Below are 14,119 nucleotides of genomic sequence, written 5' to 3'. Positions count from 1 at the left end.
CCCCGCGTCCTTCCCCCCAGTGAAACTGGGCTGTGTTGGTCAGGTAAACAGTAACTAATCACATCTAAATGCTAGCCCAGTCAGCTGAGACCCAATTAGACTCATTTAATTATTGTCTTCCCAAGGAGAATATTACTTGTGTTAGTCACTAGTAATTACTCCACTGTACTAGGTACATGTAAGGACATTTTTGGGAGTTTGGGGTTTAGGGTGGGAGGCTCCAGAGACTCAAATTATTAAAAGTGAGCTGGCTCGCACGTTGACGGCATGCCAAGAAAGTGACTTTTAATAAAGTGGAATGGCCAGTGTTGTCAGGGTGAGTAGGTGTGGTCTTGGGGGATTCCCAGAGACACCGGACTGATCGATAAGAGATCATCTGCTAATGGCACAAGCTCATGTCTGATGACTTCATGTCTTCAGAGAGAAATATGCTCACCGAGGTTCTATTTGAGCCAATACTTTCTCCCCCCAGCCTCCCTCGCACACTTGGCAGCGCGTCCCCATAGTGGCTGATGGCCTGTCTCTAGTTAATGTGTGCAAATTGTCATTGGAAGTCCTTTTATATCAAGCACCAGCACTCAGCACTTCTTTGGGTAGGTGACTTAAGCATTTCTCCCCTCCATCTCATTTAGCGTGGCTCCATTGTTAACTACACTGCGCTGGTATTGAGTAGGAACTGCCCTTGTCTCGGGCCGTCCTTGAGACTGCAGCTTTGCAAGGAGGCGGAGTGAGAGAGAAAAGAACACACAGGCTTTTGTTTTACTTTTCAACCTGCCCCTTACGCATTATACAGAGTAGAGGGCTGCGGTACTTGTTCTACACATTCAGACACACACGCACGCATACATGCATACATACACACACACATACACACACAATTTCATAGTCCCATCATCACGGTAACCAGCCCAGTGTTCCTGCAGCAGTAAAGGATTATCCCTTTTGCAGATAATTGATGTGACCACAAGTCGAAAACCAAGCCCGACTATTAGCGGAACTGCCAACATAACAGCATGTGGGGAAAAAATTGCTAGCCGCCCCATTTGATTAATTAATTCATTATTTTTTTCGAACACTTTGTCAATAACTTCGGTTTCGGGGAAAAAAAACTACAACAAACATGTCTGCCGCAGAAATTAAATAGCGATTAATGTGTTTTTATTAGGCTCGCTTGAACCCTCTCAGAAAATGCTTACACAGTGCCACTGCTTCCGGCTGTTAATCACACCAGAAGTGTGTGTGTGTGTGTGGGGGGGGGGGGAGGCATGTTTAATTTCCTCATCTTATTTATTATCACAATGCTAATTCATCCAGTGAGGAATGAATCCACAGCGATGGAAACGGGGACTTAAAAGGAGGAGGAGAGCGGCCATCTTTCCGAGCACCTCGGCCCCGGAGTTGTGTTTCCCCGTGGTGAACGCAGATCGCTGGCAGATGATGTCATGACTCTCTGGCCGCTCCGCAGGAGCACGGGCGCACGAAAGGCCCGTAAATTACATTCTGGGGTAAAAGCAGGAATGTGTTCAAAAGGCCAGAAACTTTCTTGCCAGACCATTAGTTTCGAACGTGGCGCTCCGAGCTACATCAGCTCCCTGTACGTGATGTCGGGACTGGACCCGTTGACACCTCGGAGGGAAGATAGGCGTTCCCCCTTTGTGTGAGGCTATACTTGACACAGCCTCCCTAAAGAATTGCTCCCAGGTGCCTCTTTTACAGAGCAGTATACACAGCGCAGTCATAAACGCCACCGCCCAGCAGTCTCTATAGGTCTATCGGTCTCTAGTCAATCAGGCACAAGTGTTGTTTCAACACAGGTCTCTCAAACCCGAGGCAATTGGCTGTGAGGAGACTGTGCAGAGATTGTCAAGAAATATCATGTTGACAGAGGCCTAACTGTGGAACACATTTGGAAATAAAAGCGTTCCTCTCTCCACTGCTCTCCACCGATCGAGTGTTGAACAGAATAATCAACGCTGTTTCATGAGAGCTGTAGATTTTGACAGCTAAATCTCTTTTTACCCCCCCCCAACATACATTCTACTTCCCCCAACATTGATTTTAGACTGCATGGAATGTCACATCCAATTATTCTATTCCCCTTCCTCCCATGTTCCAAACCAATGCCCCTGGCTGTTGTGTTCGAGCAAAGTATGCTTTTGACTTCAGGATTGACCGATTTCCAGTTTGACCTTGGGAAGCTGGTGCCAGGCTCTGGTCGTCAGGGAGACACCTCGCACAATGAATCCCTCTGGTCTTCCTTCTCCCGTCCTTCCATTCAGATGAGGGCCTCTTCAAGCCCATTCTCATTCACTAGGCTATTCCTGTCATTTCGTTTTAACATGGCGGTGCTTTTTATGAAAGAGAAATGTAGCGTCAGAGATCTGGTACGTACAGGTTTTTTTTTTTCATACTTTTTTGTTCTTATGTGGTTGTAGGGCAACATTTTCAGCCCAAGATTGTATTGTCACCCATGACATAGCTAGTAGTATAAAACAAAGGCATATCCCTTTGCCAGATGTAGGCCTAATAATACTAAAAAAAACAATGCATTACATTTGTAAAGCACTTCAATCACAAAGTGCTGATAGCATACCGTAAAGCCATGGCTCACTGCTAAAAGCATACAGTACAAAGTGTAGAAGTAGAAGTTGTATTTAGAGATGAAATATTCAGGCTATTTCATGGGCTCAATGCTAAACACATTTATGGTTCTCAGTGCTGGTGGCTGGTGGTCGTTATTCTGTTTCTTGCAGAGGCGTTCTGTGGCTGGTTCACCTGTCCTTCTCCCATTCACGCTCGGTTGTTATCGGTTAGCGCTCTTTATTTGTCTGTGTCGTGATTGATTGTAACTCTAGATGTTAATAGGGTGCACATAGCCTGTAGCTATCAACAACAGGTAGCTCAATAGCCTGCGAACGAACAGGGCACAAATTAGCAGACAGAGCCAACCTCTGGTATTTATCGCTAATGAGCAACTTATAGCCAAGGTTGTTCAAGGCTCTTTGTGGAGGACAAGAAAACATGATTCCAGTAGCCTACTCTTTTAATCAGAGTTGCCCTTGGGATATGCGTATATACTGCATATGGCTCGATAGGAAAGTGATTAAAGATCATCTGCAACCTTATTACTATATCAACCAAATGGTTTTATCAGCATAATATTTTCGTACCATTTTGGGTCGACAATGTGAATATCAGGTAGGGCATTGTATACTGTATCATAGCATATCATACATTGATTGAGTTTGGCATTTTTCCTCATTTAAAAACACCGATGAGTTTGCCCTCAGAAAAATCCCTGTGGCCAAGCCAGCAGCCACTTTGGAAATCCCAGTCAAGCCAGCCCCCGTATTATATACATACAAGGAGGTTCTGACTCAGGGGAAATCACTGTGGAAGCCTTGACTCTGTCTCTTATATAGATTAACAAGGTATCATATTCAGCATATTATGAAAAGGAAATTGTCTGTTTCCAATCACTAATTACACTTCAGGAACTAATTTCACTTCCAGAATGATTCACTGTGGAATTTCAGAATAATGGACTTCAAATAAGTACAAGGTGTTACTCAGAATACTCTTAAAACAAAACTGTATGTTTCCAATCACTAATTCCACTTCAGTCACACTGTAGAGAACCCAGGTAGACACAACTGCGCTATGGCATGTGCATTTTGCCATACATCTTAAAGCTAAATCGTCTACTGATCTACAGTCAGATCAATATTTGGTTGTACACGTTTGAGTTGTGTTTCTTCAGTTTTGGGTGCATTTGTTTTGGTTTCTGGCATGAAAGTAAAACATGTTTTATTGCATTTGTTTTGGTTTTTGGTGCACACAAGGAGGTGCTTATTTGAATGGTGCATTTTAACTGATTCAGTCAATGTATTTGTCCCTGGTATTGTGAATATTGCTTTCAATAGCCTACACGTGACAGACAGACAGACAGACAGACAGACAGACAGACAGACAGAGACAAATAGATAGACAGATAGATGTGTGTTGTTTAAAACAGTCATTCTAAAACCTACAGGATGCTACGCAACTTCTCTATAGGTGCATCTGCAGTGTGTTCAGATCAGGTAATGGCACTGAGAAACAGAGGAAAGTTTTCCGGTTCAACTTGAGGTTTCTTATTTCCGATGAAGTGGAATTGAGAAAGGATTTACCCGTTGAGGTATCTCCTCCTGCCAGATATAGTAGTGCCGTTGGAAGGCGGCCATTACTGTTGTTTGGATGCATGGAGGCAGTTGCTGCTCAGAGTTGTTTCCAGACCGACGTGTCCCCGTGCAAATTTAACGGAGAGACCGACTCGAAAACGGTGCCCACTACGAGCGGTACGGGAGCCGCTGATTGGCCACCTCACAACCGGGAGACAGTGTTGGGTGTTCTGAGCAGTATTCTCCATCACTGCACACTAGAACTCAGTAACCAATGGGTTTAATCCACAGACGTTTTACTGAGAGACGGGAGGGACATACTGCAACAAGCCTCCAGGGACAGACAGTCCAGTGCACCGCCGGCCTTCCATTGTCTTTCAGTTGAAAGGGAGTGTTTTGCTCACAATTCAGCACCGATCTACAGTCCTTTGTGGACCTGGTTTATATGTGTCCTGCCTCTATTCTCATGTTATTTGTCACATGTCCTTGTCAGTGTTTGTACTAACCTGCTGAAGAAACCTTGGATGAAGACTTGACAGATATAATGGGCCATAGGTCTAGAAGTGGGTCCAGAAACCTTTAAAGAAATGAATGCACTTCCTCTCTTTCCATCGAATGTTCTCTATTCATCCCTCTCTCTCTCTCGTCCTCTCTCTCTCGTCCTCTATCTCTCTCTCTCGCTCTTTTATCTCTCTCTCTCTCTCTCTCGTCCTCTCCCTCTCTCTCTTTTATCTCTCTCTCTCTTTTATCTCTCTCTCTTTTCTCTCTCTCTCTCTCTCTCTCTCTCTCAGTATCTCATTCTCTCTCTCCTGTCTGATTGATTCCAGAGTTAACCTGTGATCCTCCCCTCACCTCCTCAGCTTGGCTGCTAACATGGAGCGGTATGGAGTATTTGTTTATACTGATGTGAACACCGCTGTGGTTTCCCCTGCGTGTTTTCCAGAGGACCAGCTTCCCCCTGGCTTCCCCACCATAGACATGGGCCCCCAGTTGAAAGTGGTGGAGCGGACGCGCACCGCCACCATGCTGTGCGCCGCCAGCGGCAACCCTGACCCAGACATCTCCTGGTTCAAGGACTTCCTGCCCGTCAATACTACCAACAACAATGGACGCATCAAGCAGCTCAGATCAGGTAGGGTGTCGCCGCCGCCACCGGAACTAAAAAAAAACACAACAAAAAAACAAACAAAACAACAACAACAACAACAAAAAAACAGTTTTCTCTATATCTATCTACGCCCTCTACTCCTCTCCGTTTCTGTTATCTCGTCCTCCTCCTCTTCCTCCTCAACTTTTTGCCGTTGGTTTTATAGGTAATGGCATTGTTTCTTCTAGCTCCTTCCTCCCTCCTACTCTGCGTGTACCCCGCCCGGTGTGTGTGTTGTCCGTCCTTCCCTGTCTTCCAGTGTTGTCGTGGCCTGTGGGGTCTGTCTCCCGTGTGTCTGTTCGCTTCCGTCTGACTTCCTCATTGCTCACTGCTGTGACTGCACTTCCAACCACTTTCCTTTCTTTGTTTTTCCCAACTGCTGCGCTGCAGCGTTTGACGGATCCATTATCTTCTTTTCGTTCCTTCTTCTTTGTGTTTCCAAAACGATTAGTATTCAACATTTGGATTCATTCAGAACTTGCAAAGGAGCTACTTTGGTTTTCAGGCATTTGATTTAAAAAAAAAAAAAAGAGTTAGAAACTAAGAACGCAAAGAGAAAATAACCCAGGAATTTCCAACAGAGTGAATAGTGCAGATTAGTACAATTATTCACATTCTCTGTTTTTTGAATGAACAAAAAAAAAAAACGGGATCTTTGAACTTCCCTGAAAGATGAGAACGCCTGGTCTGTTAGGTCAAGACTTCTCTTCTCGCTGGAATGTTTTTCCAATCGTAATTAGCCACAGTAGTGCGTAAGAAGCCAATTACCTTCCCAGATCCCTTTGTTGTTCCTCTGGACCTCAGACCCCCGCTTTACCGCTCACACTTCAGCTGTCGCTTCTCTCTGCCTGCGGCGTTTCCCTTAACAAGCGCTTTCCCTTTGAATATCCCCAGTTTCATTTGATATTTCTATAGCACAACATATATATATATATTTATATCGGAATTAGAGATGTTTAGCGTTACTGTAAGTATCAGTTTGGCCAGCCGTGACTAGCGTTCTGTATTTCAAGCTGTTCAGATTCGTCCGCCTGCCGTACTGATAGTTGTCCTCCTGTTTTGTCCACCTGTCTCCCCCAGTTCCACAGCTGTCCTTTTGTTAAGTCGTCTTGTTAACTTCCCCTTTGCCTTGTTGTCAGCACAACTGTGTAAAAAAAAATAACCCGTCTTCTTAATGTGCGCTTTTGATTCTCCTATGACGTAGAGTTGATAAAGCTTTAACGAACGATGTAACTAAACCTAAGGTATATAATCATATCTTTATGCTGTCTTTCTTCTCTCCGTATTTAAATCTCCAGAATCCTTTGGTAAGTGCTTAGTTCTGAAGCACACATCACTCCCACTAATTTCCATGTTCCGACTACTATTAAAATGCATGGCATGCATTTTACTAACAGTTAGTGTAGCCACACAGGGAACCCTAGAGGAACACACACACTTCTCCCCCGTACCAGACTCAGAGGTCTCTCTTCAGGGCACACAGATGTCACTAAGATATAGAGTTTCCATAAGCTCACCTGAACGGTAGAAGCTTTTAACTTGTATAGTAACCACTCACTCACTCACTCACTCACTCACTCTACCAGACACTCCACCTTGTACACTCGCACAACACAATGAGCAGACCCTTCCAGAGTGCTAGGGAAGCAAGCAGCTCCTGTATGGTTCAGATGCAGCTGAGGGGTTCCAGCTCTCTTAAACAAGTCTCTTCCCTCTCACATGCAAACTCCTCAAAGGCCTTTCCCTTCAGTAGCTGGTCCCCAGCAGCCATGCCACTTCAAACAGGCACCTCCCCAGTGGCACACAACTGTACAAGTTTCTCCTCTCTGACCTGTGATATCTTCCTATGATGAATCCTGTCTTTTTTTGCCAATAGAGTACAGCAAACCTCTCTCTCTATTTCTCTCTCCCCTCTCTCTCTCCTCTCCTACCTTATTTACGTACTCTGTTAAATCTAATTTGATTCTTCTTCCAAAGCCCCCAGCCTCTATCTTCTCGTACTAATGCTTCTTCTTTCCAATCTTATTTGCATTCATCTTATCCACCCAGGTGGTACCCCAATACGAGGTAAGAGTGCTGAACTGATGTTCACAGAATGAAACAAAACAAATTCATTCTTGCTGTCGAACCGTCCATCCACCCATACGTTCACCCATAAGCCGCCATTTTTGTCCTGTTTCCCTTTTCCCATTTTGTCCATATCACCATTCCGTCTTTATTTGTCCTGTTCCGTTTACTCCATTTGAACTCATTTTTTTGTCTATGCTTTAGTTCCTCCTTTGTATTTTGGTTCAAAGAGCCTTTTCAATTCAGTTGTGATATGCTTGCTGTGGCTCAAATAAGCATATCCAATGACAACTATCTTTTCGAACTCTATTTTTTCTCTCACTTTTGTTTTCTTTTTGGTCATAGCGACTCATGTGTCCCTCTTTTTGTCCAACTAAAACAACCAAACATTTTTCCCCCTTAGCTGTTCTTGTTCAGCACTAAAAACATGCGCAGATGCTGAGGAAGCACGCAGGCATGCTGAAGACAACATTGCCTTCCCTCTGCTTTTTTCTCCCAAAGAATTCTTTCTATCTTTGCAAACTATTTTTCATTTCTTCTATTTGCTTTCCTCTCCTGTACCTTCTATAAAAAAGCCCAAACAACTACTTTTTTGATAAAGTTTCTACGGTGCTTTTTTCTCTTTCACCTATTTTTCTTACTTTTCTTGGGTTTGAAGGCTATTTTACTTTTTGACTTTTTTATTCTTCAGGGTTGGGGGAAGGCAAACAGTTGAGTCTGGCGAGGACCTGATTGGTCCATTTTTGCCGCGTGACATGGAAGTTGGAGAGTGATTGATGCATAAGCCATTTTTCCCTGGGTCATATGACACCACACTGCTGATCCCATTGGTGGATTTTTATGGGTGTCTTTTGTAGCTTTCATAAGCTAAAGCAGTGGTTGGTTGCCTTCTTGCTGGCTCAGGCCACCATTTTGAATTTTGTCTTCTAATACAATTGCATTTTATTTTTCAGCTAAGGGTTGTCAGAAGGTTGTAAGTTGTGCCGACATACATTTCTTGCTATTAGGAAAGATCTGCATGTCAACCATTTTGTAACAGAGGGTTATACATTGATTTAACCTAAGACATTATGCTAAATACTTTTTCTATATATCCGAGCAGCATTTTTCAATTTTTTTGTAGAGGCTGCATTTTTTAAACTGACTTTGATTAGATGATTAGACAAAGTCCAATCATCCTATTAGATGAAGATTATACTTGATCTGTGATTGAATATGCTAAAGGTCATATCTAAATTTATTTTTTTAATTGTCTCCCTTGTTATGCTGCTTTTGTATACTGTAAACCTCTTTTGTTTGATCCATGCTTCCTTGAAGCAGTTTCACTCATCCCCATATTGACCAGTCCAGTGAAATGTTGTACATTGTAGGGCTTGCCCCTATTCCTTAATCCGTGAAGATATACCACAGCTTTACATATTTTTGACATTGGCCTTAAAGATGAGTGCCTTTTTAGATGCTGCAGTTTGTATTCAGGTGTTTCCCCCTCGAGCTCCACGCTGAGGTAAACGTTATATGGATGTTAGAAATCCGAAGTCTCCACGGTTGTTAAATGTTTTGTTTTCCCCTGTGACTTCTGTGGCCTGATGGAGGCAAATTAAACTGGTGACTGTAGTGTTAAATTAGAAATGTTGTCCATTAACTTTCAAAAGGGAACTGTGAATCCCCAAGAAGATTGATCTAAATTGATTGGCTGCTAAGAAGATAGGGGAGACTGACAAACTGACAGGGGGAATGCCAGTTTCCTCAACACATATTATTGTGTGATTGTCAGTTCAAAGCCCTGCAGATATGAGAATGCCTGCGCTCTAACAGCCCAAAGGCTTAATGGTGTTGTCCTCGTGAATCATTTTAGTGATACCCCACTGCAATCATAGATGCAGGCTAGGATCCATGAAGGTCTGTGTTATTGCGTACCTTCACTACGCCCTAGAATTGTCCCTCAACAGAGACTTATGATGACGACCAGAGCAAGACTAGCAATGAGTGGGGCCCCCGTGACATGTCGGCCCCAGTGAAATCTTACGAGTTATTTGTTTGTGGATGTCATCGTAACGTCAGACCTTTAACCAGTGGTCTTCCTCGCCAACTTTATCTTTCCTCCCAGGGGCCCTCCAGATCGAGCAGAGCGAGGAGTCTGACCAGGGGAAGTACGAGTGTGTGGCCACCAACAACGACGGGACGCGATACTCCGCCCCGGCCAATCTTTACGTCAGAGGTAGGAACCAAAGAGTAACGACCACGGTGCTCTGCTCTGGAACGGTACAATATACATGAACAGCACTGAAAAGGTATATATCATGAAATGACTCACTGGAGAGAAGGGTTGATACTGCCGAGTAGTAATGTTGAGTAAGTGATGGGAGTGACCGATCCTGTCCACGGGTCCCTATCTCATGAGGAAACTTGTAAGTATTTTTTTTGTTTTGTTATATTTGACCTACCTGCATTTGAACCTGCGCGTTCTGTTGTGTGCATTCTTTTATTTTTCTGTTGACTCTCCTAATCTTAACTCCAATGACCTGACTGTTTGATGTGTTTACTAATTACCTATTGCTCCTCATTGTGTTGGAGGTTGACCCCCCTTCCCCCCCAAACAACCCCTTCTTATTCTCACAGTGAGCAGATCCTAAATGATCTTTCTGTCTCTTCTTCTCTCCTTTGAGCAACATTGGAAGGATTCCTTTAACCCTTATCTCTCTTGGTTAAAAAAAAGGTTTAAAATTAAATGCTGGACTTACATTGAATAGCAACTGTATTCAGTATGCAGATCAAATATGTAAATATTTGTATAATTTATCTTAACATCTAGATAAGTCATATTTATTGTGTTCCAGTCCCATATTTTCAGCTTGCTAAACATTGTTTGGCATTTTGAGAAGAACAAATTGAACAGAAATGTGCATAGATTATAGTGCAATTAAGTTACAGTAATTTTGCAACCTGCAAATCCCAGTGAGAAAGACAACTCAGAACAGACTGTATATGCTAAACGTAGCAAGTCTGTTCTTTTGACCCTCAAAATGCTCCAGCTGGTAGTGTTTCAGAAGCGTACCTGTTTAGTAGGATGCAGGCGAGCTGCAGCAGACCTGGGAAGACAGCTACTCTCAGCAGGGATGTTTTCAAGCAGCAGTCTTGACGCCTTGAACATGGCCTTTTTACTCTCTCTGTGTTTCCCCTGTTTTTTCTCCTTTCCTCATTTCATTTTGTTCTGCATCAATCCCCCTACATCCCTCAGAGCTGCGAGAAGGTTTGTGTGTTTTTACCTTTTAACCACCTCACAAAACTGAAATTAAAAAATCGAATTTACTGCCAAAAAAAACAACAACTCAAGAATACAAATTAAATGTAGCTGCACTTGCGTGCCCTTTTTTTTTTTTTTTTTTTTTAAACATTTTTTAGCCTTCTTTGGTTTATCATGGCTTCTATATTTGGGAGCCTTGTATTTTTGTTATGTCTAGTCGCCATTCATGTTCATTAAGAATGCCCTTGGTCTTGGCTATTATGCTCGACTGTCCAAAAAGTGGTGCATGTTTGGAGGGATTGTACCTCATCGGGGGTGGGCTGGGTTTATATTTGCATCCTTTTGAGGGGTGGGGTGGGGTGGGGGGGCTGCATGTTGGACCTGTTTATGCTGGGAGCTAGAGACAACCCGCCCCGCCCCGTCCCTCACCCTCGGTGTGCCCAGCCTGTCAGTGTTCCTGCTTGGTAATTCCCGCCAAATTCCCGGGTGCCAACACAAGCAGCAGCAGAGCAGGGAGGGCGCCTCGATCGCGACAGGCCTCCTGGAACACCCCGCTGCTACGCTCCTTCGTGGCTGCTTGAGCTCGTCGAAGTCAGCTGCTATTCCCCGCCATTTCACAAAGGCTGAATAGATGCAGACTTTCTCTTGGCCGCTCCAGTTCCCCATTGTCTCGATGGCAAAGAAGGTTCCGTCTAAACTGCCATCTGCTGTAACGGGAATGAATGTCTGGTGCTCAGCTGTTGAACACCATGGCTTTTGAGATCATACACTTTCTCTAACATGGTTTGTTTCCAACAGAAGCAGTCATAAAATAATGGTGTATTTTGATAATGGTGTATTATTATCCGCAAGACTTGACAAGTAAAATGATATGCAAATGGGCAGGCTAACATTGTCTTGGGGGAGTGTGATCCAACTGGATATCAATTAAATATTAAGCAAGTGAAAACTTGTATTTAATAATGCAAGGAGTTCTCAGAGATTCTCTCTCCGGGGAGGCAGAATGAGCTTAGCAGAACGTGCCTCTTGAAATTTTAACAACTGTTTTACACATTAGCAAAAACCACAATGGAGAGAGGCGTTAGTTTAGTTTTCAAAACTAAGTACAGTATCAGGGGCTCGGCTGGGCGCTGCCCTGTTTTAAGAGGACATGATTGCACATGTCTATTGATGGCCACAACAGTCTATGAAAAGCACAGGTTCTTGCCATCGCATTAGTCAAAGCTCATCTTTGTGTTCTACGTTTGAAAGAGGAGCTTGTTTGTTTTTAATTAAACTCATTCGGACGCCGGGAGTGTTTTCCACGTTAATAGTGTCACCGAGGTTCACTGGCGAACTATCAGCGTGATTAATCTCATCCAAGGCGTGTCGCAGAGCAAACAGCGTTCTCCAAATACCCCCTCAGACATGCTGCAGAGTATAACAGTCTAGAGGGACCCCTTTCTACAGAGTGCTACAAGCAGTAACACTGACTTCATTATTTTTTATTTAAGTCCTCCCTAGAGATTCTCAAAGCAGCCATACCCTGTGTATCCTGGCCCCTTCTTTCCCTCTGCTTACCCTGTATGGTGTGTTTGCATATTACGTAATTTACCTCTCCTGACCTGAGAAAGAAACCGTCTGTGAATTTATTTATTTTTTTTGTTCAGTGGCCTTTTTATACCCGTGCCATGATGTTACAGTCTGTCTGCCCTGACACCCCCCTACCCTGCCCTGGCAACTCTAGCTTATAATAGCCAGTCGTGTTTTATTTCCCAGTAACCCAACGCTACTAGCCTAACCCTTACCCTTCTGCCCGTGTTTGAGATCTTTTCGTGTGTCTATGTTGCTATTTATTCCACCCCCTCTCAATCCTCCTCCTCCGCCCACCAATCCCCAAACGTGGTTGCCTCTGGAAGCCAGCTACACAGTGCTTGCGTGCATGACAAAGACCCAAGCTCCCCCCACAATAGGCTTTTCCTGCGCGCCGCATTATCTCCATATGCATTTTGGAAGCCGCCATTTTGCTTTCAATGCAAATCTATTTTCAATCAGGTTTCGGTTTGATTTTCATTTCCATACGAAAGCCATGACCTGTTTTTGGAACGTTTGTCCAGTTTTTTGATTGGACCTGAGCAGCGACGGGTCAAAATCGCACACAGTTGCCCTCGTACCGTCCGTGCGCCGTAGTTGGATGTGTCCCCTCGTCGGGGGGCTTCCGTGTGACAAGTCTGTGTGATGTGACGTTGGCACATTTCCGCACATCAACTTGAAGTATGGCAGCATCAAAGCTGTCTCTCTGAGCCCTTGGCATGCTGCCGACCCTCCAGTCTGCCTCTGTGCCATTCTCTTTTTACCTGTATTGATGGTATCATTTGTGCATGGTGTCTGTGGTCTTGTAACTCCCATAGCAAGTTCACCCGTGCTAGGCCTGGACCCAACGCGTTTGTCAATGTGTTTTAAGTTCTGTTTTTTTCTCCATTAAACCATCACAAAGTATCAATGTATGAATATACAACGTCACAATCCGTGTGATAAAAATAAATGTTGATCATTGTGTAGATATGTACATCGTGTGTTAGTGTGTGAGTATGTGTGTTATAACATGGGTTATTTTTTTCTCTCTCGGCCGTTGAGGGGAAACCTTCAACATTGTTTGTGCGTTCCCGTACCCGTGTTCACCGCCGCCCTTTGTCTTCTGCAGTGCGCCGGGTTCCGCCACGTTTCTCCATCCCGCCGACGGACAACGAGATCATGCCGGGCGGGAGTGTCAACATCACGTGCGTGGCGGTGGGCTCGCCCATGCCCTACGTCAAGTGGATGCTGGGAGCAGAGGACCTGACGCCCGAGGATGACATGCCCATCGGGCGGAACGTCCTGGAGCTCACGGACGTCCGCCAGTCGGCCAACTATACGTGCGTGGCCATGTCCACTCTGGGGGTCATCGAGGCAGTGGCGCAGATCACGGTTAAAGGTGAACACCGGATTATTTTGCGGTCCTCGTCGCGCTCTCTGGTCTCACGGGGGGGGGATTCCTCGGAGTGCTGGCTCAGGCCACGGACGCTAGATTGAGCTGTGCTGAAGCTTATCTTCCAGCCGGGGCGTTAAAGAGACAGTCCTCAGTTGCTCTCGGCAAGAGGGGCTTGTGTGAAACACGGGAGTCGTTGTTTGGTCTCCTCCGTAAGCACAGTACTTATCAGAGTGCAATCATATCCAGTGCGGCCTACCAGCGAGATGCACCCCAGATTGTCCTCCTATGCGCACACACACACACACACGCGCGCGCTAACACCGGGTTATTTCTCCCAGACATAACAGAGAGCGTTAGTCACAATAAAAGCCAGGCCTGCCGATAACCATCCCCGGTTGTACACTTGAGGTGGCGTATAAAGACAAGACATTGGCCTCATATCTTCCTCCTTGTGTTGCCGGTGTCAGGGAATTAAAGTCATAAATTAACCTGCTGAATTATTAAAGACACAACAGAGAGAAACACTGGGATAAAGGCTTACTGCAGGGCGG

The 14,119-nt window shown here is 44.6% G+C and overlaps 1 protein-coding gene across 4 annotated transcripts in view; it reads left to right on the top strand.

Moving 5' to 3' along the window:
- LOC311320015 (receptor-type tyrosine-protein phosphatase delta-like) overlaps positions 1-14,119 on the top strand; it is a gene marked incomplete at both ends in the record, with an annotated part of 124,398 nt that overhangs the window by 52,791 nt on the left and 57,488 nt on the right. For 2 of the 4 annotated variants that reach the window (XM_084451651.1, XM_084451650.1), the window contains 3 exons: positions 5,104-5,292; positions 9,482-9,592; positions 13,302-13,571. In XM_084451651.1, coding sequence (XP_084307777.1) covers positions 5,104-5,292; positions 9,482-9,592; positions 13,302-13,571 — 570 coding nt within the window. Of the gene's footprint in view, positions 1-5,103; positions 5,298-7,356; positions 7,375-9,447; positions 9,593-13,301; positions 13,572-14,119 lie in introns of all 4 variants that reach the window. The other 2 variants (XM_084451652.1, XM_084451649.1) reach the window with 2 other exon arrangements.

This window comes from Borostomias antarcticus (assembly GCF_949987555.1).
Source record: "Borostomias antarcticus genome assembly, chromosome: 17".
Lineage (NCBI taxonomy): Eukaryota > Metazoa > Chordata > Actinopteri > Stomiiformes > Stomiidae > Borostomias > Borostomias antarcticus.
This window is presented reverse-complemented; position numbering and strand designations above follow the sequence as displayed.